The 26,400-nt window shown below is 42.9% G+C and overlaps 1 protein-coding gene and 1 long non-coding RNA gene across 5 annotated transcripts in view; one reads left to right on the top strand and one right to left on the bottom strand.

Moving 5' to 3' along the window:
* The window catches only part of PRSS12 (serine protease 12), a 164,596-nt gene that overhangs the window by 115,738 nt on the left and 22,458 nt on the right, over positions 1 to 26,400 (bottom strand). For all 4 annotated transcript variants that reach the window (XM_083174465.1, XM_083174466.1, XM_083174464.1 and 1 more), the window contains exon 3: positions 12,178 to 12,322. In XM_083174465.1, coding sequence (XP_083030591.1) covers positions 12,178 to 12,322 — 145 coding nt within the window. The remainder of the gene's footprint in view (positions 1 to 12,177; positions 12,323 to 26,400) is intronic.
* On the top strand, positions 15,164 to 26,171 carry LOC146061466 (uncharacterized). The gene is made up of 3 exons (XR_014470962.1): positions 15,164 to 15,361; positions 25,740 to 25,844; positions 25,944 to 26,171. It is a non-coding gene; the product is annotated as an uncharacterized LOC146061466 (long non-coding RNA).

Raw genomic sequence — 26,400 nt, 5'->3', positions numbered from 1 at the left:
GAGCAGCGTGCACCAGCGGTGAGCGGAGCTGCCCCTGTTGTGAAGTCTCCAGCGGTGAGTAGCGGGGAGAGAGAGCCGGCGCGTGTGAACAGCCGTGAAGCGGAGATCCCGGCGGTGATTGACAGCCGGCGGCCGGGAGTGAAGAGAACGCATCCCCCGCCTGACACCCCTGCGCGTGTCCCACCACCCGGCGGTGATTGACAGTGGGCGCCTGGCGGCCCGGAGAGGAGGAAGAGTGCCCCACATAGAGTGCCTGGAGGGACCCAGATGCTCCGCACTACAGGCAGAGCAGCAGCAGTTATCCAAGAAGGAGCCAGCCGGAGGTGCCTCAGAGGGGCCTGATTCGAGACCAGCAGGAGCTGGCAGCGGCAGCTGTAACAGGTACTTTACATCCTCCTGTCTGCACCCCTGACACTGCAGCCCCCTGGGACACATTTGCCTGACACACACCCTACTAGCCTATGTCCCCCAGCAATCGGTCACCCTGCCGCAGGGTGTATTGCACCAAACCTCACCCCTTACAGTTATTCTTCCTCACCCTCGCAGGGAGTTGCCCTAGGTAACGGGGACTCGCCTGTACCCTTCACCGAAGGGACCGTTAATACGTTCTGGCCCACCTCTAATAGTGTGTACACTTAGGTAGGCCCGTTGTTCACCCGGAGGACCTTTATTTGAGTTTAGGGACACTGACTCACATCCGGGACTGTAATGTATATGTAAGGTATATGGTGCCCTCTGGTGGACGTTCTTTATTGAAGCAGTTCAGCATCCTTTTGTAATATCCTTCTTTATTCTAGTCTTATTGTCGCATTATTCTAACTGTCATTATTGTTGTTATTGTATGTGTTATCCCTTAGCCTTACGGTACCGTATGTAAAATTGCTCATGGCCAAGGCAGTCTGTCCTTTGATACGGACTGAGGTGGTCATTGGTTCCTAGTCTGTTTTGCAGGGATATTTATTTATTCATTCATTTGTGCCGTTATTACTGTAAGTGTGATGTTATTATATTTCATTGAGCAAAGCGCAGCAACCGTGCATTATTTTTCCATTTAATAAATATCAGTTGCTGCCAGCTGTGGTTGTTTTGTGCTTTTTGGTGGGTTCTCTCCTGGGTGTTCCATCCCCTGCCACAGGTGCGTCCTCATCAGAAGAAAGGGCCGTGAAGACTCCAGAGTGTATAGCCGTCGTCTGATTCAGGTACGCTCTCATCTAATCGTTTACAGGGGCAGCTACCACATTTCTCTTTTGTATACATGTATGGCATTAATATTGCCTGCAACTGGTACCATGTATAATATGGGTAAAACCGAGCACAGGCATACAGTAGTTCAATTCTATTTTGTGTGTAAAAGTTTTGCCTTGTGCTTCCATGGCTGCTTTTAGGTAAGACTATAAAAGGCCTACAGGCCTGTAGGTGGGTGTGGCATACAAGCCAGCCCTGTATTGATGTCCACTCTGTATCTGGGAGGTGAGTACATGTAACTGCAATGTAATTATGTGCTGTGCATATATGCTTGTGTAAGGACTTTCAGAATATTGAGGTCCCTTGTAAACTTAAATGTTTTGATCAAAATATGACCAAATCCCCTCTATTTTATTTGCAACATATTGTACACACAAATTTGCAGGGTATTATTGTTACCGTCAATAGGAAAAGTAACAAAGTAATATACAGTAGTTGATGAGGTTGAAAAATGACATCAATTCATCAAGTTCAACCTATATTATATCTCCTGTGGTGCACAGCTTATATTTGTAAAGACCCAGATGAAGTAACTACCAATATGTTTCAAACCAGAATCCCTGATGCCCCAAAATGGCAGTCTTCTCTCTGGGTTCATTACTATACATTGTAATTAATGGTTATAAAGTCTTTAAATTCTTCTATGTGCTTACAACCCCACCCTTCAGCATGACAGCATGACATCATGACAACGATCAGTGGGTGAGGCTGCCCTGTTACAGTACATGGAACATGTGCACTATATAAATAACAGGCAATACATTAAATAAAATAAGTAACATGACTAAAAATGGCCCAAAAATAAACCTGGGTCTGGCTGGCGAGTTTGACAGAAGCATGCACAGATCAGTGAGATCCGTATATGCTTCTGTCTGGAAAAGTGTTTGTTTAAATAGTTAAAGAAAAAAATATGCCCCATCCCCCCTCAACAAGCATAACCAGCCCCGGGCAAAGCTGATTAAAGGGAATCCTTTCAATTAGCTTTGCGGTCAGCCTAATTGGCCGGTTCCCATCATAGGAGCCCATGTTATTTACATAATTTGATAATATAGGTTTCTAATTGGCTGAGGAGAGTCCAATTGACTGACGTCAGTGGGATTCCCCTTAAGTATCGCGGAGGAGTTGCACTCCTCAGTCCGGAAGTACGGGTATACGGGTATTCAATTTGTTTTTTATAACCTGTGGATGCGTACTTTGACAGGAGAGGACATGGAACTTATTCTGGTTGACTCGCAATACTGCATATTCGCACCCCCCCCCCCTTAAAAGGTTCAATTAAGAATCAAAAGGAGTTGGTCCGTGGTGTGAATAGGAGGCAGGAGCGGTGCTGGCAATTGTAGAGGACTGCATTGGAGATATGCCCCGGTAACCAATATCAGGCACTAGTAGCATGACAGTTTTTACAAACCAGTAATAGCTACCTGTCCTACCTATCCACGCTGGTTTTATTTGTTTCTGTAAATAAGATGGCATTTTATTGTTGGAAGTCATGTGATTCAAATTATACGTTATTATATGCATCTTTCTGTTGTCTCCCTTGTATATGTTCCGATTGTGGAATGGGGAAAATCTGAATCAGCTGTAATTGAACATACAAGCTTTAATTAAATAGTGTGCCCATTTCATGTTTATGTGTTTCTGGTGAAGGGAATAATGTGAACCCTTTAGGACCACCACTAACTTGCTACAGTGCCAACTTCTAAGAAACACCCCTTTTTACTTTGCAATGTAGTAAAAGAGTCTTGTTTTAAATTGAATATCTGTTTGCACCTAGGATAAAGTAAGGTAAAGTATTATTTTGAGCCCCTCATTCACTGGGTCACCATCTATTTTATTTTCCCATCTTTCCCCACCTTCCCATTTCTGTTCCAACCCCCCACCTCCAAGAGCTGCTTCATATGTCTCTATTCTTCCAAATGGTCCCCATTTTAGAAGGAGAGGAGTACTGTCATGCTGTCCCACTGCTGCTATGCAGCTTGGACTGACTCCAGGGCCTGCACTCCCCCTGCACCCAGTCCTGCCAGAGCTAGGAACTCCTGCAATGCTGCCTGCTGTTCCTTTCACTAGGTGGAGATGGAATCTTGGCTTTCCAACATGAAAGGCAGCAGCAGATCCAGATAAAAAGGAGGGGACTGGACAGGTGGGGCTCCTGGGAGTTCCAAGGTGGTCCTATTGGGACTGGTAGGTCTGCTTTCCAACCAAATGGGTGAGGCTAAGCCCTGCATCAAATGGCAGCAAAGTAAAAATTTGTCTCACTCTGTGTGCACCAGGTAGAGATGTTTCTTTCATTCTGTCTGCCCAATATATGTGTGTGTCTCTCACCCAGTCTGCACCATGTGTGTGTCTCACTCAAGCTGCATTGTATGTGTATGTGTGTGTATCTTACCCTGTCTCCACCATGTGGAGTATATGTGTTTCACCCTGTCTGCACCATGTGTGTATCTTACCCTGACTCCAACATGTATGTGTGTTTCACCCTGTCTGCACCATGTGTGTGTGTCTTACCCTGTCTCCACCATGTATGTGTGTTTCACCCTGTCTGCACCATTTGTATGTTTGTGTATCGCCGTGTCTTCCCCATATGTGTGTGTGTCACAGAGCTGCTTTAAGAGAGGCTCCGATTGGGCCCCCTCCTCTACAGCGATGTGCCAGCCAGAATGAAGGGCTATCATAAAACAATATGCGTGTAAGGAGAGAGGCAGAGAATATTTATGTTTAATTCATATAAACATGTTTAGTGCTCATTAATATCATATTTGTAGGGTAAGGGATGGTATATAGCATATGGCTCTCTGGACAGCAGTGGGTAGGGGGTGGAGTGGTATGTAATTATTGGTGTGTATATGGCAGCAGTGGGAAGGTGGGGTGCCGGGCAGTGGGGACAGCAGTGGAAAGGAGTGTTGTCTTTGTTACCTCCGAAATCATATGGACCCAGGCATGAGCAGAAAAATATAGACCTCTTTCGGGGGTCATTTTACTAAGTTGGGAGTTCTGTTATAGATGGGATGTTGCACAATCAGATTCTACTTCTTATTTATTTAGCACCTTCTAGCCCAGTGGTTCTCAACCTCTGTCTTCAGTACCCCCCAGTTCACGTTTTCCAGGTCTTCACACAGAATCACAAGTAAAATAATTAGCTCCACCTGTGGATCTTTTAAAATGTGTCAATGAGTAATGAGTGCACCTGTGCACATGCCGGGTGACCTGGAAAACGTCAACTGTGTGGGGGTCTTGAGGACTGAGGTTGAGAACCACTGTTCTAGAAGATAATAGCTAGAATCTGATTGGTTGCTATGGGCAACATCTCATCTTCTATAAAACTGAACTTTAAGCTTAGTCTGTCCCTGGGCGCTGATACTTTTATGAAGTTGCAATTCACAACAGTTTCTCCAAGTAGTTACCCAAAAAGGAAACAGAAATAAATCCAATTATGAAGGAAGGAAGGAAGCGTTGTGAATTGCAACTTCATAGGAGTATTGTATCAGCGCCCAGGGACACACTAAGCTTTTTTGGTGGTTTTCTATGAAGAAATGTGAGGTGTTACAATTATATTGTAAGTGTCCTAGAGCTGCTTAACGCATTTTTTCAATCGTACATTGCACTGATGAATTTGATGTAACCTATATATGATGAGTTTGAATCTGTGTATTGAGTGCTGCAATGCAGCATCTGCAGTCCCATTGGGATTCATCTGCAACTTTGTATTTGTTTTTAAACATAATTCCTAAGCGGTTCCCGTTTCTGCCCAGCTTGTCTAACACACTCCGAGTGCTGTTTTGCTGCATATGATATGCAAATGTGATGCAAAGCAATAGGCTGCAGGAGTTCCTTGCACCATGTGGCGAATATCCTTCATGTATGAAAACATATCTGTATGGGGATCAATTGTTATGCAATTAATTGGAGAATATATAACTGATCTTTAGGAGGTGCTTAAAACAGTTCTAATGTGCAGTGGTGCCAAAAGAGGGGAGAATGGGTTCTACTTACCCAGGCCAAGGTCTGATGGTGGGGCCCACTGGGGCCCCTGTCATCTTGCAGAAGCAGCAGCTCTTCTGAAACCAACACATGCTGCTGTGTGCTGGGCTGCAATGTGGCCAGGCAAGTGCTAAAAAATTATATATTTTTTCAGTTTTTGTTCTAAGGGTGCATTGTCATGCCTCTCACAATTAGGTCATGTCCCCTGAAAAGTACCTGAGCCCGGCCTTACTCGCCACTGCCCTTTGTCAATACATACCCTGGTCACTCCCCCATTATAAGAAAAGGGGAATATGGGGGAATTTTCTGCAAAAACTATGGGCTTGATTCTGGATGGCCAGAAAGGCCGTCACGCCGAATACCCATCCTTCCACCGCCGTTTCTCCTCAATGTGTAAAGAAGACACATCCCCTCTCATGGCGCCACTGCAAAATAAATCATTCGATGGTCTCGGCCATCAAATGATTTCTCCTGCCTTCACAAATAAAAGTCAGTCTGGACTGACTTTTATTTGTGTGTGCCTGGCCGAAGACGAGCCGGGAGGCTATAATCCTGTGACGTCAGCCGCCCACCCCGGCAGGCATCGGCCCACTTGCACACCCATGGGAACACTCAGCGTTTTCATGGGGATGCACATAAAATACTGGGCATTCCCATGGGCAATCCCCGTCCATGTCGCTGAGCGCCCCCATCCCTCCCTCCCCGCAGCAAACAGCCCACAGCCGTTTGCTTTCAGGGTTTGCACATGTGCCAAAATGTGCTTGTGCAAACCCCAACCATCGTGGCAGTTGTTGAATTAGGATCACTGCGTGTGATCCAGAATCGGCCCCTATATCTGTTTGATGCCCCAATAAGCTTGTTAATGACTCTTTTTTAACCAGTCTTCTATGACTGTTGATGTTGTTCTTTATCTATTAAAGTTCAATGAATATGGCTTATAAAAGATAAGCCAAAAATACTGTGTATATATATATATATATATATATACTGTATATGATAAAGATATATGACCCACAGTAGCGATATACATTCTCCCCTAGGGTGGACTAGATTGACTAGAGAATCAAGTAATGTGAACTGAATTAAGTAGTATGTGAATCTAAAAAATAAAAAATTGCTCAGACGTAACTGGTCCAGTGAGCACAGGCTTTAGAACTCAAAATGCATTAATGTCAGGAAGCAGATTGTTTATTGGCATATGAGGTATGGAGCAGTACTGTACTCATGTGATTGGTGGGTTCATAAAATCCAGTAATGTGCTCTAATCAAAGTAATACTGGGTTAATAATGTATTAGGATCAAATGAGGAGTCGGCGAGGTGCTAGAAATAAATTACATGAAAGTGGTGCTAGATTCAAATTGAGAGATTGACTATAGAACATAATGATACTGTAGAACGAAAATGAAGAATTATTTAAGCAAATCAAATTACTTGTATTGAGTGCTTGAGCTGGAAAACTTTAGACGGAGGTGCTCTCGCTGGAGTTAAGAGTGTTTAAATGATAATAGGGCGATGAAATCGTATGTATTTGATAGAGGGCTGAGGGTACTTCGGTTATGCATGAGCAAACCTCTGCTGAATACTGTAACTATAGCGGACATGGGATTGTGTATATGGGAATGAGAGGAAAGGTTTGGTAGTGAGTGAGCATATGGCCATAGAGCACCTTTGAGTGCCAAGTGAATTTGTCAATGTTGGTGTGAAAATTGCCAAGTAAACATTATTATTCATCATAATGAACTGTAATGTTGTTGGCACTCAAAGGGTTAATAAATATATATGGTTTAATTGTAGACTGGCCAATGTTTATGCAACACTCAAAGAAGAATGGAGCCATATATTGACTAAGCCAGGTGAGCGCAGGAAATACCATAGAAAGGTGACTTTTTGAAAGGGTTAAAATGTAAAAATTACAACGGGAAATATGATTTTTCTGATTGGCTTACAAGTAATCAATATAAAGAATCACTTTCATTAATATATATTTCAAAAATATGTTTACCTGTGTGCCAAAGACAGCACTCCAGGAATAGATATTATTTATATTGCAAAATATGAGGATTAACCCTTTCAGTGGTAATCCCAAGAACTTTCTGGGCTATGCTTCAGTGCCCAGACTGGCAAACACGGAAAATTCTTGGGATTACCATTGCTTAGCGCCGGGCAGCGCCACTGAGCTGATCACTGAAATCAGCTGGCTCCCTCTGCTGGGCCGCTACTCCTCCTCGCCCCCCCCCCCCCCCCCCCGGCTGTTGTGTTACAGTCTGCGGTGCCAGGTTGTGACAAGCCGGGTTGCCAGAGGCAGAGGCGGGTTGCCGGGGGCTGGGCCGGGCATCGGCTGACATAGTGTTCAGCAGCGCTGCCCTGCCCCGGGAGACAGTGTGGTGGTTTATTTTTAGGAAGCCCTTCCCCCTAAAAAACTCACCCAGTGGGGAGCGCTCCCTAAAAAAAACACCACTGAAGGGGTTAATGGTGAATTTTTGAAGTTGTTAAGATGTGTGCAGATGACTGTCTATTTATAAGGGTGAAATGTAACCCTTAAAAATGTAAGCTCTCACGAGCAAGGCCCTCTTCCCTAATGTGCTTTTCCTTCTCTAACTTAAAACATGTTTGATGGCACCAAATTCTGCAGCTTTCTGTCATGCTGATACTTATTCCAGTGTCCACTGCTATGGTTATGTACACTGTACTTGTCCTCTACAGTATTCAACTGTGAGGAATTTATGTAATTTGGCTTTGCGAATCCCTTGTGGTGCCATATAAATAAAGGATAATAAATAATACTAAAGAAAGGGAAAGAAACACTTAGAGGAAAATGAAAAGCAAAATACTATTGATTTTACATATGCCACACAAAGGACATGAATTTTCTGTTAAGTTATGGAAAAAGTGAAGGGTTAAATTCGAGGAAAGAAATGATGGGAGTCGAGGGAACTAAAGAGATTGAAATGAAAGCTTAGAACAGATTTTATATGACAGTCCAGGATATATGACAGACATTGAATCTGCATGATGTAAAGTAGTAGTGAGATATGTTTCTGAATACCTGCAAACATGACCAGGAAAGAGAAACTACATGAATATTAACATCAAAGATTATTCCAATGGAGGAAAAAAACATAGGATTCAGTTTGATGCCCTAGGCAAAATTTTTGTTGGTGCCCCCTTGAAGATACTCGGCAAGCAGGGTAAAACATGTGGATCAGTGAATCCACATGTTTTTGCCAATGTTCAGGTGAAATTGCTGGAGTTTTCGCCTGTTTTTAAGTCTTTTTTTACACATATTTTTTAACCCCAAAAAATAATTTAAAGGAATGGGTAAAAAATTGCAAAAAATTTAGCAAAAATGCCCACGATTGAATACAACAATGGCGAAATAGTCCAGTTTTTTTCACCTACGTGGGGGGGCATCATAACATTTGCATTCTTTGAGTGCCAGGATTTTCATGTTACACCTAAGGACCCATCTGACATTGATAGGTGGGAGAGCATTGGGTGTTCAAGAGGGGGGGGGGGTCTGCATGTTTCATTTGTACTTGAGCGCCTCTCCCCTGGCACCATATTTTCTGATTATAGCCCAGTTCATCAGTAGCTTATATAATATATTCATAAAAAGTGTAGAAGTAGCAAACAGTTCATAGTAGCAGTGTACTCATCCTTATCCATCATGCAGTCAGAAGCATGGACATAATTCAATCAATCCCTGGTTATCCCGACAGCTGTATAACCCTCATGGATATATATATATATATATATATATATATATATATATATATATATACACACACACACACACGTCACCTCAAGAACACGACAGTCATAACTGTAATCAACGCTTCGGTACATTTTAATACCGTCTTCAGGATATCCTGAAGACGGTATTAAAAAGTACCGAAACGTTGATTACAATTATGACTGTTGTTGTGTTCTTGAGGTGACATGAGTGCCACATATTAGTTTTATATATTTGGCTATATTAATGGTTATCGCTGGCGGCTTGTGGGGGCACCTATTGTAAATATTCTCTATTGTCTGAGTGCTGGCCATTATGCGAATAAATATCAGGAAGTCCAGAGCTACAGTCAGGGCCGAATTTGTGCCTAGGCACGTGAGGCACCGGCCTCAGGGCGGCACCAATTAAGGGCGGCAGGCAGGCTAGCATTCTGTTAAATAGCAGCATGGCACAGCGGGTGGGCAGCAGCGAGTGACGAACGCCGCCGCCGCAGACATGGATTTTCATGTGTAGGCGGTAGCGCCGCTCGTCACCCGCCACTGCCCACCTGCTGTGCCATGCACATTACATCATCACTTAGTGGCTGGGTCCGACGGTCCCCCTGCGCGTCCAGAAATGTCTCAGACTCACTGCCGCCGGCTCCCGCCCATTGGCTACTCTACACACACACAGTCTATTGGCTGCTGTGTATCCAGCAGCTGAGCTGACTGAGTGGCGCGCAGATCCTCCCTGCGCTCAGTCAGTCACAGTGTGAGAGAGACTGACGGAGAGTGAGACACACTGTGCTGTAAAACACTGTACTAATAATTGCCTCCCTCCCTCCGGGTCCTCCGTACAGTGAGCAGTCCAGAGTGCTTAAAAAAATATTAAGGTGGGCTACAGTTAAATTTTAATGAAATATATAAATAATATTGTATATACATATATGATTACATTAAAATTTAAAATAGGAGGGGGGGGGACAAAAATGTTGTGCCTAGGGGCGGCCTGACCCCTAAATTCGCCCCTGGCTACAGTAAGTGTGAGACATACTGTACATGTGCATGGTGTCAGAATGAGACGTAAAGGGCCCCCCAGAGCAATAAAGTGCTAAGGGCCATCATTAAGGCTGTGGTCCGCCACGCAAGAGGTTTTGCTAACCATAAGAAGAGCATGGTCTGGCCCCAATGATAAATATATACATAAAATTCTGCTAGTACATCAGTGACATAACACACACACACACACACACACCATCTTATATAATATATGTATTCATGTGTGTACAATCCAGCAGATATTTATTTTTATCTTGTTACTGTTCATTGCACCACATTTATTTGAAAGAAATACATGGCTTCGCTGTCATGCTGTACCCAGGGTTAGGACCTGTGACCTAAGATTTTGTAAGAGTAGATTCAGAGTTGCACTGTGTAATACAAATTCTTATATTGTTTTTATATCTGACTGAAGCACATAACATTGTTACAGGAAATGAAACATTGGAACAGTTATGTTTCAGATTATTTAAAACTCAGTTGTTTTGACTGGAAATAAGATTGGATATGCAGGATGGCTGAGAGTTATCTGGAGAAGAACATTACATGAAATGGATGCAGTGTTGCAGAGTAGGGCACAGACTGTAATAGCCATGAACCCTTGAGTGATATGAATCTGTGTGATTGCAGAAGCCTTGAAAACGTGCACATGAAACAGTTAACAGAGGGAATCAGAAGAGACAAAATTCCCACACATCAAGGAGTGAGCTGTCCACACTGAAACCAAGGCCTACAGTATGTGACTAGGAAGGTGTAATTAGAGCTTGTACTTTCCTCAATCGCAGCCTAATTATAGTCATTATCCCTAATAACAGCTATTATTATTAAGGGCCCATTCACTTGAGTAAAAAAATACAGATTTATCCTAAAGATGTGTTTTAGAAAATATGACTCAAATTTTACGCTATATGCACATTTTTAAATACTCCTTTACAAAGATGCATCTTAAAACACCCACATTATAATATACTGTACATTACCTTGCAGATGTACTCATAGTAACATATGGTCATACTTAACCACTTAACTTGATATTTTTTTTACTAAACTTTGTTACAAGTTGTTCATTTTCATAAGATTCATAAATCTCAATAAAAAAAGTAACACAATTTTAATAAAAACAATTCACATAGGGGGATGTCTAGCACCAGGGTATGTCTAGCAGTCCACTGTAGGTAACATGTTATGTGACTGTGCAGTCAAGTGGTAAAAAGCATGTGGGTAACTCAGGGGTGAATTTATGAAGCTTGGAGAAGTGTTATCTATCCCCATAAAGAACGTTATGAGCAAGGTGATAATGGTTCAGCCAATCAGCTACAATATGTAAATTGACAGGTAAGAGCTGATTGGCTGAACCATTATCACCTTGCTCATAACGTTCTTTATGGGGATAGATAACACTTCTCCATGCTACATAAATTCACCCCTCAGGGTTCTATATTTCACAATGTGGGGGAAATTTACTAAGATGGGAGTTCTATTTCACATGGGATACTAGCTATTATCTTCTAGAAGGTGTTCAATAAATAAGAAGTGGATTTTGATTGGTTGCCCCTAGCAACATCCCATATGAAATAGAACTCCCATCTTAGTTAATCCCCCCCCCCCCCCCTAAGGTGGATTTCCAATAATTGCAATTGGTCACCAAAATAATAGGGACCCATACATCAGGAGTGTATCAGGCCAATTTACCATTCTACTGATGGACTGGGCTGGGGAATCTGTAAAAATTCCATGTTTAAAATTCTTGACTGGACAGTTTTGACCAAAAATATAATTGTAATAGAAAGGTTTGGGATCTTTAACATGCTGTATTTTGCAGAATCCCTGATTAATCGCCAACACTTAGGTGCACTGAATCATATTGAATCACGTCGGTGAGATGGCAAGGCAATCATTATACAACAGGGCAATGGAGTAGCCTGCAGTTGAAAAAGAAAAAAACATATTTTAAAAGTATTTTCCAGTGATAAATACCTGATATGGGATAACAGAGCAAGTACTCTGGTGGTGATACATTTATGTTTAAAAAAATAGACTTCACCAAGCTTTGAATGGTGAAGCAATACTAAATACATTAACTGATTACTTCTCTTTTTGCTGGAGATAGGACATTTTACCCTTTAATAAATAGACCCCTACAGCAGTTTAAAAAAAATACGAAATCTTGCAGAAACACTTACCCAAGTTCGAGCTGCCGACATATGACTGACGCATCATTATCATCCCACTGACTGATGCAGATGGTCCCCCAGGTACCATTCACGTACACTTCGACCACACTTCCCTCGGAGTCACTTTTCTGGCTCCCCCGCAGACGCACTGACCCTGTTAATTGTTAGAAATGCATTTAGATGATATGCTATAGCTGCATACATGGAATCCCCCTGTGTCTAGACAAGTATGTATTCCTCTTGTATTGACCTCTGTTGAGGGCAAATAGGTTTTCTACCACATATATACCTTGAAGGGAAAAACCTCAAATTGAAGGTCGTGGAAAATATTTCAGACAGAATGTTAGCTGGATGAATCTAAGAATGTGCTGTGATAAATGACTCTAATGCAGACTCATTAGGCTGATGCAACTGACATGTTGTATTCTGTATTGTAGAAAATAGCACACAGATATTAATCCTTTTACGTAAAGCAAGAACAGGGAAGTAACTAGGCGGGTCCTTGCACACAGTGCGTATGCTCTGTAGGCTAGGATTACCATCCTGCGACACATGGTCGCACTGGGCTGCTATTATCCTGCTTCTTAAGTTACCCACCACTATAAATTGCACCATTACATATATTACACAGCGGGTATTGCTGCCCACCCGCATGCTCCGCTCCCTCCCAGCTCTATTCTCTCCGGATCAGGGTTGAACTGGCCCACAGGGGATACAGGGGGAATACATATATAGATATAGATAGATATATATATATATATATATATATATATATATATATATATATATATATATATATATAGGGCTGGGTTACGGCGGCACTCGTCACAACAGATAAATAAATGCCAGGAGACTGGAAGAATTCCCAACGTTTCGAGGCGGTGTGCCTCTTTATCAAGGTGCAGAAAGACTTTCTGCACCTTGATAAAGAGGCACACCGCCTCGAAACGTTGGGAATTCTTCCAGGCTCCTGGCATTTATTTATCTGTTGTGACGAGTGCCGCCGTAACCCAGCCCCATACATCCTGAGCTCCTCTCAGGCTACTTCATACGGGGGGCACCGCATCATTTGGAAGATACAGCCTGTACACCGGTCGGAGTGCCGCCCCACCATTTTTATATATATATATATATATATATATATATATAGATATCTATTTATACACAGTATATACACCCGGACGACCGATAATATCGGCACAAAACTCCCTGTACCAACCAGTGTCTATATTTCTGGACGGGCTATTACAGCCCCTAATCAAAAAACAGAAGACATACATACAGGATACAACAGATTTTCTTAACAAATTAAATTCCATGGAAAACATTCCCAAAGATGCAATTCTAGTGGTATTAGACGTATGCAGCCTATATACCACCATTCCACACGCTGCAGGTTTACGCACCATGAAAGACTTCCTCATTCAAGAGAACTTCACAGGCTTGGACATATAGTTATTCTTAAGGTTATTGGAACTCACATTAAAAATATTTTTGCAGTTAAATGGATGTTCCATGGGAAGTAATGTTTCCCCATCCTTTGCCAATACTTTTATGTGAGGAGAACCAGATGTTTTTTGCAATACCTGAGACAGCAGTACATATTCACGCATACTGTAGGTTTATCGATGACCTATTTTTCTTGTGGACTGTGGGCGAACAAGCACTCCGAGAGCTTATTGTATCCATTAACACACGTGAATCACCAATAAGAGTTACATCCCAATACTCCAAGACATCGATAAACTATCTAGACGTATCAGTAACCATCAATGAAGGCAAAGTGCAAACATCCATATACACCAAGCCTACAGATAAAAACACCCTCCTCCGCCACAACAGTCATCACCCTAAACCGCTCATAAATGGACTGCCAAGATCTCAGATGATCCGTACGGCAAGGATCATCAGTGATAGTAACAAACTTCCTGATGAGCTGGACAAATTAATAAAGAAATTTGTTGTAAGAGGGTACGACAAAAGGCAACTGGATGACCAGAAAACAGAGGTATTAAGTATAAACAGAGAAGTGCTACTAACACATCAAACCAAACCCAGTGACACCACCATCCCCTGGGTATCCCAATATAATACATCCTGCGCCGTTCTGCCAAGAGCATCGAAGGCATTGTGGCCAATAGTAAAATCTGATCGGGAACTACTCATCATGAAGAACAAAAGGCCCATGGTCTGTCACACAAGAGGAAGGAACCTCAAAGATCATTTAGTGCACACCGATATTTCTGTTTTTTCCAGTCCAACAGAATACACAGGATTTCTTATGCGTAAACCAGGGTGCTAGAAGTGCCTTAAGTGCACCACGTGTAACAACATGACGGTGGGGAATACGTTCTACCATTCATCAGGCAGCAAAGAATACAAAATCCGACATGTCCTAAACTGTCTGTCTACACACGTGGTCTACATAATAACGTCCCCATGTAAACTCATGTACGTGGGTAAAACCATATATAAAGTCCGTGAGAGAATGGCCCAACACAGATCCGCCATAAAGGCTGCTGTCACAAAGAAAAAAATCGGATCAACCAGTTGCCCGACATTTTTTGGAAAAAGGCCACACCATCACGGACTTCAAACATATGATTATTGACCATATACCACAGACACTAAGAGGAGGAGACCGAGCCGGGTTACTGCTTCAGAGAGAAATGAAGTGGATCTACCTCTTGGACTCTAGCAACCCAAAGGGGTTAAACGAGAGACTAACCTGGAATATTTTTATTTAGTCTTTAGCCTAATGCTCCCCTATTCATTTACTCAGAGAACTGTAACGTTAGTGAGGGTACTTGTTATCTTGCCATATCAACATTGATAAAATATGCCAGATATGCTAATGAGGCAGGCTGAATCCATCGATGCACATTTAATATAATTTAATATATTGTTTTATCCCCACAGGTTTGTTTATTCAGCATAGCAACTAAGTGTTTGTGCTTTACATGTTTATTTATTTATCCCTGTTTTTCACAGCTCCCTCCGTGGCCAGGCACTAACCAGCAACTGAAGGGATAGACACGAAAGCGGGCAGAGACGCGGTGAGACGTTGCTAGGCAACGCATACACAAACCACGTCATCCATACACTCCCACCGGAAACCCCGCCGCCCGGAAGCCAGCTGCGTGCGGACCACGGACGGACCTCACAAGCACCTCTCTTACCAAGTGTATTTAAGGTACGACCTCATTGTATGTACACTCACTGTTATTTTATGCCTTGAAAAAAGGGTCACGCTACCCCGAAACGTCGGAGCATTATTAAAAGCACAGTTTGAAAATTCCTTGGAGTGCCGCTGCCTGTATCGCTGCTAAGATCTACAAATCTCCCCAGGGGCACCCAGGGTGGCTGGACTTATTAGCAAGTGCCGGGCTGAACAACAAATATATATATATATATATATATATATATATATATTTCTGAAGGGGAACAGACCATGCACTCTCTTAGCCAAACCTCTGTGGCAGCTGGCCACCACACCTTGTAGTCTTTCCACGCCACTGAACATGGCCCCTAACCCTACATATTCCATGCCCATGCCCAAGACTGCTCCGTCAGCAAGGTCTCATGGCAGAGGCATGATGACATCTCTCACAGTTCTCATCGCCACAAGGAACTGTAACATGTGGGTGGGGCAAGGAATGATCTCTGCAGCCAGCAGGACTTGATCAAAACAGGTCAGACAGTACAGGCCAACCCAGCCCCCAGCAGCAGAGTCAGCCAGGACTGCCCAGGTTGGAATGGGAGGGCCAGCAGCAGTTAGCAGCGGTGAATTACTTTAGCGGGGAGCAGCAGCAGGTGCAGCACAGCGGTAGACTGCACAGACACTACTCTGTGGACATAACATGTGTAAGGGGTACTACAACTGTATGTGGGCCTAAAGAGAATTACTACTCTGTGGCCAGAATGGGCCTAATTCTGGTGGGCTTTGCAAGCTGCGAAGATTGTGGCTTACCGAGTGCCTGCCCCATTGAAAACCCACCCCGCCATCCCCTCGCATGTGCCCGCAGCAAGAGCATCCATTGGATGTTGGCAACCATAAAATGATTTCTCCTGGTCTCACATATATGTGGAGACTGACTTATATTTGCAGGTGCCGCCTGCCCCGGCACACTTCGTCTCACCCGCATTTGCATGGGAACGCCCCGCGTTATCGCTGGGTGTTTCCATGTCCCATCGCCACCCCCGCCCTTTCCGGCCCCCCTTCCTCCCTGCTGTGAATGGCAGTTGGGGTTTACACATGTGCACAAATGCAAGGGAAGGGGCTGAGTTCGGTTCATTGCAAATGACAGACACTACTGTACAGTATAATGTTATTTGGTAGATTTCTGTGGGTACTTATGAGTTATCTGGGCGCCCGATTTTTTGATTGTATGCCTTAAGTTAAGGCATACAATCAGATGCGATGTGATGCGATATCGCATCGCATCGCATCGCATGCGACCATTGGATGCGATGACCCGATTTTTCCATAGGAATCAATGTTAAAATGGACAGAGTCCATTTTAACATGGAATTCAATGGGAAAAAGGGGTCCTCTTCATACCCCTACTATCCAAGTGGGCATGGAGTTGGATATAAACCTGTGGCGAGCGTAGCGAGCCACCGAGCCTGAAGCGTGGCGAGCGAAGCGAGCCCCGCGAGGGGACGGTATTCTATGTCCCCTCGCGGGGCTCGCTACGCTTCAGGCTCGGTGGCTCGCTACGCTCGCCACAGGTTTATATCCAACTCCATGCCCACTTGGATAGTAGGGGTATGAAAAGGACCCCTTTTTCCCATTGAATTCCATGTTAAAATGGACTCTGTCCATTTTAACATTGATTCCTATGGAAAAATCGGGTCATCGCATCGCATCCGATGGTCGCATGCGATGCGATGCGATGTGCCCGATCCGACCCGATTTAGAAATCGGGCGCCCGGATAACTCATAAGTACCTTTCTGTGTCCACAACCCCTTTCCCCAGGAAGCCATGAAATTGGGGGGCACCAATTCTACTAATGGCACTGGACACCAAAATACAAATAAAATTAGGTATGCATTAGGACCAGTTACTCTCTTCTTACATTATTTTATTATTTATTTATTATCAGTTAGTTATACAGCGCACACATTTTCCGCAGTGCTTTACATAGAGTATTCACATCAGTGGAGCTTACAATCTATATTCCATACAACATGTATACGCACACACAGACATTCTAGGGTTAATTTTGTTGGGATCTAATCACCCTACCAGTGTATTTTTGGATTGTGGGGGGAAACCAGAGTGCCTGGAGTAAACCCACTCAAACACGGGGAGTATATACAAACTCTGCATAGTTAGGGCCATGGTGGGAAACAAACCCATGACCTCAGTGCTGTGAGGCAGTAATGCTAACCATTATACCAGGGGTGGGGAACCTCTGGCCCGTGGGCCGGATACGGCCCCCGCACCCTCTTTGTCTGGCCCGGCTCCCCACCCGCCCAGCTGCTTACATTGCTGATTATAATTTATGGGAGCCCAGAGCCGAGGGCAGGGGAGCGCATCATGCATCTCTCCTTCCCCTCCCTGTGTGACTGGGCTCAGCCAATCATAGCTCGTGGGCCGGCAGCCAATCAGGAGCCAGCCCACGAGGTATGATTGGCTGGTGGCCCAGACACAGTGAAGCCAGGGAAAGAGACGCATGATGCGTCCCGCTCCCCGCTCGGAAGAAGAAGCTGCAGCAGGGGAGGAGACGAGACGAGACACTGATACCAGCAGGGTGAGTTATTTGTGCTGCTGCTGGCTTCTGGCACTGTGGGCTCTGGGGGCATACTGTATGTGTGGCACTGTGGAGGCGTGTGTGACATTGTGTAGGCATATCTGGCACTGGGGGCATAACTAGCACTGTGGGGGGCATATGTGTGGCATTATGGGGCATATCTGGCACTGGGGGCATAACTAGCACTGTGGGGGGCATATGTGTGGCATTATGGGGCATATCTGGCACTGGGGGCATATGTGTGGCACTGTGGGGGCATATGTGTGGCACTGTGAGGCATATATGCAGGGCACTGGGGGCATACCTAGCACTGTGGGGGGGCATATCTGGAACTGGGGGCATAAAGTTTTGTCATGTAGCCACTCCCCCTTGTGTCATATGACCATGCCCATTTTTCCACTGAGCCATTTTTTATACTTGCTCCTCTGTTAATGATTAAGTAGGCGGGCGGCTGATGCATTAATTAGCCAGCCCTGGTGTCTCTGCCCACGTGTATATGACGCTTCCCGTGTGTATAATGCCCACATGTATATGCCGCTGCCCGTGTGTACTTTTTGAGTTGATAATTTTTATATGGCCCCCGAAGGGTTTTAAAATTTTCCAAATGGCCCTTGGTAGAAAAAAGGTTCCCCACCCCTGCATTATACCATATGTGCTGCATGTTTATAGTCAAACAGGTATAAAATCTATTTTTTTTTATCAGGTTAACTGTACATTTAAATCATTCATCAGTATGAAATACTGTATGATTTTGGATATTGTATCTGGCAATACTTCATTTGTATATATCTAGAACTTTCTTTTGTTTTTAGTTTTTACAAGAAAATGTCTAAAGTTTTAATACTGGCATCAAATCATATCATGTGGACTGGGCGTTATTGATTGTTGTGTTTTAAAGCAGGAGATTGAACTTTAGAGATAAGAAGTTATTTTAAATCAATTGTAAAAAAAACTGCATTACTGTTGCAGATCAATGTATGTACTTTTTATTTTTACAATCATTTAATTTTATAGCTCTAGGCATCCATTTAACTTTTTTGTCAGTTCAACTGACAAAGTAAAGTTATGCAATAAGTGCATTTCTATGCAGGGCTATGTATTTAATCTATTTAACTATTTATTATTTTTGATTTTCATACACCCACAAAGTGAAGATCAAGTATTTCAGAACTTTGGAGGAGAAGAAATGACGGCATGGGATACATGAAATTATAAACTGATCTGGCCAGATACAATAGGGTTTATTTACTAAGATAGACATAATGAAGATGGGATGTTGGGCAGCACGGGCGGTGTAATGGTTAGCATTACTGTCTCAGAGCGCTGAGTTCATGGGTTCAATTCCCACCATGGCCCTAACTGTGTGGAGTTTGTATATTCTCACCATGTTTGCGTGGGTTTCCTCTGGGTACTCCGGTTTCCTCCTACAATCCAAAAATATACTGGTAGGCTAATTGGCTTCCCAAAAAAAAAATTTAAATGAATGTGGGTACATGTGGTAGGGAATATAGATTGTAAGCTCCACTCTAGCAGGGACTGATGTCAATGTTCAACTATACTGTGTAAAGCGCTGCGGAATATATGTGCGCTATATAAGAAACTGTTAATAAATAAATGTTGCACATAGTCGAGGCACCCCATCCAGGTGAAAATACCCAGGGGGATGATGTTTTGGTCAGGGGAGCTTATGTAAAACGTCTCTTCCAGCTGTGGTATTACCCTGTTGGCTGTTGGAGCCTGGTGCTGGTTCTAAAATACGGGGGGACGCCTTTTCTTTTGTCCCCATATTTTTAGAACCAGGACTGGTCTAAGAGCCCGATGTTGGTTTCTAAAATATAGTGAAACCCCACCGATATTTTTCCCTGTATTTGGGAAACCAGGACCGGGGCTGGTTATGCTCGGAAATGGGGACCCTACAATGATTTTTTTTTAGTTGTATTCACTTTTTTGGACAGAACCGTGCAAAGATCTCACTTATCTGTGCAGCTTTCTGTCTCGCCTGCCATATGCAGCAGCAGGTCTATTTATTTTATGATTTGTGGTTATCTTTATGGTGCGAGTTAAAAATTAGCAAACTTTTAATTTGCGATTTTGATTTTGATGTTTTAATTGGGAAAACATCTGGATGTGATTTTAGAAGTGCTAGATTTTGGTCATGGCAAAAAGAAAGAAAGAAAATAATCTAAAAATTACCCTATCACATCTTGCACAATGTGTCATAAGTTAGTTGCAGTAGGAGGAGACTATAAATATAATGAATATCTTTCAAGCAAAGGACAATTTATATCATATCCCTATAGATTGTAAGCTTGCAGCAGGGCCCTCTAACCCCCAAGTCTGTCTGTTGTTACCCAGGTTGTTGTATCACTGTCTACTATTGTAAAGCGCAACGGAATCTGCTGCGCTATATAAGAAACTGTAAATAAATAAATAAATATCATTTTCAAAGAATGAAACAAAATTCCTACCAACAGTATCAAAAAGAGATCCGGCAATGAGGGTATACCAATTCAGATGTAAATTCAGCAGCCTTTCTATAAAACATCAGTATTTTGAAACATTAAAAAAATACATAGAAACATAGAAACATAGAATTTGACGGCAGAAAAGAACCACTTGGCCCATCTAGTGATAAGAAAGAAGGGGCATTACATCCTAAATAGTTGTACCTGTCATTCACCCTGGTCAAAATCAATTATTTAAAATATACTCCAAAAAGGTGCTAGCACTGGCTAGTTCTCAGGGGAGTAGACAGAACTTCACTTAACAACATTTTGGGGCCTCTGCGGAGACACTTTTGCCCCATAGATAAGCCTTAGTTAATTTTTGGTACTTGTGGAGTATCACGGCTCCCACGATGGCCATCGCACGGGAAAAAATCGCATCGCATCGCATGTGATTTGATCGCATGCGATTTTTAACAGAAAAGCATCCAAATGCATTGAAATTAGTATGAAACATGTTCAATGGCCGCGAGCCCGCGAGGGACGGCGGTACGCGTCCTACGACCTTTTCATACTCCCACTATCCACGTCGGCGTGGAGTTGAGAATAGAAAGTGTGGCGAGCGCAGCGAGCCACCGAGCCCAAAGCGTGGCGAGCGCAGCGAGCCCCGCGAGGGGACACGGATACCTTCACAGATATCCACGTCCCCTCACGGGCTTCACAGGTGTCCGTGTCCCCTCGCAGGGGTCGCTGTGCTCGCCACGCTTCGGGCTCGGTGGCTCGCTGCGCTCGCCACACTTTCTATTCTCAACTCCACGCCGACGTGGATAGTGGGAGTATGAAAAGGTCGTAGGATGCATACCGCCGCCCCTCGCGGGCTCGCTGCGCTTGCCACGCTTCGGGTTTGCGTTGATAGTGGGGGGTGTTACAGCCTCAAAAATGACATTTGGGGGCCATTGAACATGTTTCATACTAATTTCAATGCATTTGGATGCTTTTCTGTTACAAAACGCATGCGATCGCATGCGATCAAAACGCATGCGATCGCATGCGATCAAATCACATGCAATGCGATCGCATGCGAACGCATGCAATGCGAACGCATGCAATGCGATCGCATGCGATTTTGTAAAAGCGGTATAAACTGCTAAATCGCATCCAATCGCATGCCATCGCATGCCACTATATATGGAATGCGATGGCATGCGATGGGAGCCGTGATAATCTACAACTACCTACTTTTATGCCCCATAGTAATATCCAAGTTAATATTATGCCCCATAGGTATGGCCTAGTTCCTTTAATGTCCCATAGTAGTCACTTTGATCATTGTATTCCCCATAGTAGATCCATAATTCACAATATACTAGATGGTAGTGCTGACAGTATGTGTAATGTCACGCAGTGCCCCAAACCACATTATGTCATAAAGTTACAATAGTACATATTATGTCACATTGATGTATCCTCATTTCATAATGCTGAAGTGTAGTGCCTTCAGTTCATATTATGCCACATTGCAGGTGGCCCCATGTAATTCAATGCCATATTGTATCCCCCTTTTTAATATAATGTCACATTGTAATGCCTACAGTTCCCACTGTGCAAAATGTCAGTGCTTAGATGTGTAAACTATGTAAAATAGTTTATATGTGCACCCTATAATATGAATGGTGTGAAGGTTAGCAATACTGCATCCATGACCCTAAATGTGTGGTGTATATTCTCTCTTTGCTTGCTTTGGTTCCCACCGAATACTCCAATTTGCTCCCACAATCCAAAAATATACTGGTAGGTATGTGGACACATGTGGTAGGAAACATAGGGCGAAATTTAATAGGGTGCGTTTTTTTTTATTTTTGCGATTTTTTCGCAAAAACGGCCGTTTTCGGACATTTTCCGAAAATCTCATATTTTATATGTTGCGATTTTCGGAAAAATTCGCATTTTTTAAAGGTGCGATTTTTAGTTAGACTAAAAATGTCTGTCATGGTTCTGTTGTAAAAAAATAGTTAAAAAAAAAAATAAAAACCGCGTGCGGTCCCCCCTCCTGAGCATAACCAGCCCCGGGCTGAAAATCGCCCATTTTCAGGACTTAAAAATCGCACAAAATCGCACTTTATTGCGCTATTTTGCCACGAAATCGCATCTCATTAAATATGCGAAAATCGGCCTAATAACGCGATTTTAAAAAGTGCGATTTTTATACATGCTTAAAAATCGCATGTCATTAAATTTCACCCTTAGGGTCTAATGTATTAAGTTAAATTTCAGAGTCACAAAGATTGATACCAGCCAATCAGCCCATAACTGTCATTTCTCAAATACAGACATAACATGTCAGTTAGGAGCTGATTGGCTGATTCTTTATCACTATTTATCATTATCCACTTTATCACTTGTTAAGGCTTAATACATTTCGCCCATACTGTAGATTGTAAGCTCAACTTGGGCAGAGACTGTTGTAAAGGACAAATATGTATAAAATGCTTTGGAATTTGTGAGCTCTATATAAATAACTGATAATAAAATAAATAAATGTTCATTGGGAGGAATTTAATATATTTATAGTGTCTCCTTCTGAATCCATGGATTATTTTGCATTGGGAGACAGCAGCCTACTGTACTTACTAGTTTATACTAATGTTTCCATTGGTCCATCTGTTGGAGTATCCGTACATCTATGTGAGTTTCCCATCATCTGCATGAGTATTACCTGCGCCGCCCATTTTTCCTCAGTGGCAATGAAACAGGGGGTACTATTTACCAGTCCTGGACCGGGTGTATGTTTTCTCCCAATGTTTTGACAACTACAGCTGGCTGCGCATGTATAGAAATGCAGCAGAATGGTACATTAGTCACAGGGGTGTAGCAAGGTGACATGGTGCCTGGATCGAGGCTATGTTTTGGTAACCCCCACCCAGGTCATTTTCTTTGTTATACTAATGCCGCTTAATTACCCGGATTTACCCGGATCTCAAAACAGGATCTTATTGGCTATCCAGCTGTCACATGATTTGCAGTCAAAACATGTGACAGCCGATAGCCAATAAGATCCTGCTTTGAGATCTGGGTAAATCTGAACCTGCACATCTCTAACATAAGCTACACACCGTAATGCATATTACACATCATGCCACACTGTTATGCTTATTTCACTTTATACCACACACTGTAGTACCTATTATACAACACACAATAATGACTATACATTTATGCCACACAGCCTGATGCCTATTACCTATTTTGCCACACACAGTATTACATATTATGGCACAGTTAAACCGCTGACAACATTTTATGTCCCACACACAAAAACAATTACAAATGATGACTCACAGTAAGGCATCTAATTACTCATTTTCAGGGGTTTCAAGGCAATAGATGCAGCTTTTTGCATCTTCTCCTTTCGACGCCAATACTCACGGCACTTCCGAGTAACACTATACATGCAACAGCATAATTAGGTATTTTGCACAAACCCCCCATGGCCTTTTAGTGCCACTGACATATAATGCCGCCTGTACTGCCGCTTACACACATAATGCCCCCACTAGTGCCACTTCCACACATAATGCCCTGTGTAGTCCCGGTTACACACATAATGCCCCCTGTAGTGCCACTTCAGGTGGGAGGCAGAGGGTGGAAGGTATGGTTTTCTTAATAATTTGGATAACGGATATTTGGATAAGGGATACTCAACCTGTATTATAAAAAGTATCACCCCTTAACTGCTCAATTTATTACAGATGTCTTGGTCTTTAGTTTCTTTATTAAGGAGAAAAAAAATTACTAAAATATTTCCATATACTTGTAATGGTGCTTTCTCAGGATCTTAAACTCTGTTAACCTTCCAGATCTGGTGGTAACTGTTGGGAGAGCAACAGCACTCTGCTCTACCGCCATCACTTTTTTGTTCTGAGCTGGTGGACCCTAGGACTCACTTGTAATGTCCTCCAAAATGCATTATAACTCATTTACGGCAATTCCACACATTCTTCTCCTCCCACGTCCTATGGGTCTGATTCAGACCCGCCTGCCAGGCTGCGAATTTGCAGTCCCAGCAATTCTCGAATGACTGCACATGTGCATGGTATGCAGTGCGCATGCACGAGTTATCCAATCAAAGGCAGCGAGTTTTGCCTTGTAAGTGATTGTCCCTTAAATAGAAAAATGTCAGAGTTCAGCCAGCAGCCCGCACTGCCGCCGAACTCAGGCGCATAGGTGTAAGACTTTTGCTTTTTAGAACTGTATTCCATTGAAAGAAGCGCCCATCAATCAATGATGTGTGTTTTGCATTGTTACTTGTACTAGAGCATTGTCATATCACTACATATCATCCATATATGGGGGTTCACTTTATTTGGATGTATTATTATACTGAGAGCCATTTTATATTGTAGCAAGTACCAATAGATGATGGTAGACACGCCTGATTGGCGCTGTTAGACACACCCAATGGGCGGTGTTATACATGCCCAATATGTGGTGCTAGGCACACCCCTTTGACGGTGCACCCCCTAATAAAATGTGCTGCGCACACTAGTGCTCAGGCGGCTTTACATTCCACCAATTAGGTAGATAACAATGTGGAAAAGGACAGCTGCTATAATATATAAACCTGAGTGCCTCCACATTGACCACATGGCTCCTCAGAATTTGAGCAAGAAAACACATTTAGGTGTTAGAATTCAATCTATCCAATGCATGCCACTGCACGTTAATAACCTGATAAAAGTATGTTTTTTAAAACAAAAAATTCCAGTAATATCATGTACAACAGTGTTTTTCAACCACTGTGCCGTTGCACACTAGTGTGCCTTGAGCTGTTCTCAAGTGTGCCCCCAGATCTAGAGATGTAAAAACCAGTTTACAGCCACCACCAGTTCAACTGTTATTTACTGGTCTCTTCTTTTCATGTAAAGGGCCAATGTATTTTATTTGTGCTACCTGTGGGGACCAGTGTGATTGTTTTTTAAATGGAGGCCAATAGGTTTTTTTTTTTCCTGTGGGTGCCAATGTGTTTAGTTTACCCTGTAGCGATCTCATGGTGTGCCTTGGCAATTTTAAAATCTTATTTAGTGTGCCGCGAGGTCAAAAGGTTAAAAATCACTGATCACTGATGTACAACATGGTGTTAAGAATAAATTCAACTTGATATTGCTTGTTACGTCACATCTCTACTCTGAAAAAATTATAAAAGTGTTGTGTTTAAAACGTCACAACTCTAAGCAAACTCAGTTGACAATAAAGCTCTCAGATAAAAGTTTTCATCAAGAGAGAATTTGTGCCACAGTGATGAGACAAAGCAGGGGGAAAAATTTTGTTCTCATTATAGCTTTATGTTTCTTGCCAAATCTATATTTGCAGAGACCATATTTCTTTGGAAGCTGCTGAATGGCTGTCTGCCACTGGTATTTGGAAACAGGCTGCCATCAAACATGAGAAAAGTCAAATAAAGAGGAATATAAAAAAGTAACAGTTTTTGGAGCGATCAACTAGGATGGCACAAAGTAAAACATGTATACATATGGCTGCCAACTTTCTGTTTTTTTTTTTTCTTATTTACTGTAGGTTTTGTGATTCCATTTCCACATCAAAGAATAGCTGTTTGGTTTATGAGATCCTCGAAACGGCACTTTAAAATAATGTCCTGTATTAAAGTGAAAATATCCCACAAGAACACAAACTGTGGACAGTTCAAGGGAGGACAAATGGATTAATAGGAAAATAGGGCACCAAGAAACCTAAATACATGTCTCAAGTTATATCAGCTTATCTTGAGCTATTTTTATGCATTTACCTCAATAGCTTCTTGACCTGATTACCATGTTCCATGATTCTGGCCAGTGTTCAATGCTGTGGTTGAGTTGTCACAGCGAGCACGGTCAGTATTCAACTGACCCCCTGCACATGCTGATTCCCCCTTGCTCCTTTTTTGGAGCGAGGAGGAATCAGTGTATGCAGACACTAAAACGGCAAGTCTGCCGGCTAAATGCAGCGGGCTCCCTGCATTAACCACTAGCCTCGC

Source organism: Crinia signifera, chromosome 1, assembly GCF_055691185.1.
Source record: "Crinia signifera chromosome 1, ASM5569118v1, whole genome shotgun sequence".
Classification (NCBI taxonomy): domain Eukaryota; kingdom Metazoa; phylum Chordata; class Amphibia; order Anura; family Myobatrachidae; genus Crinia; species Crinia signifera.
This window is presented reverse-complemented; position numbering and strand designations above follow the sequence as displayed.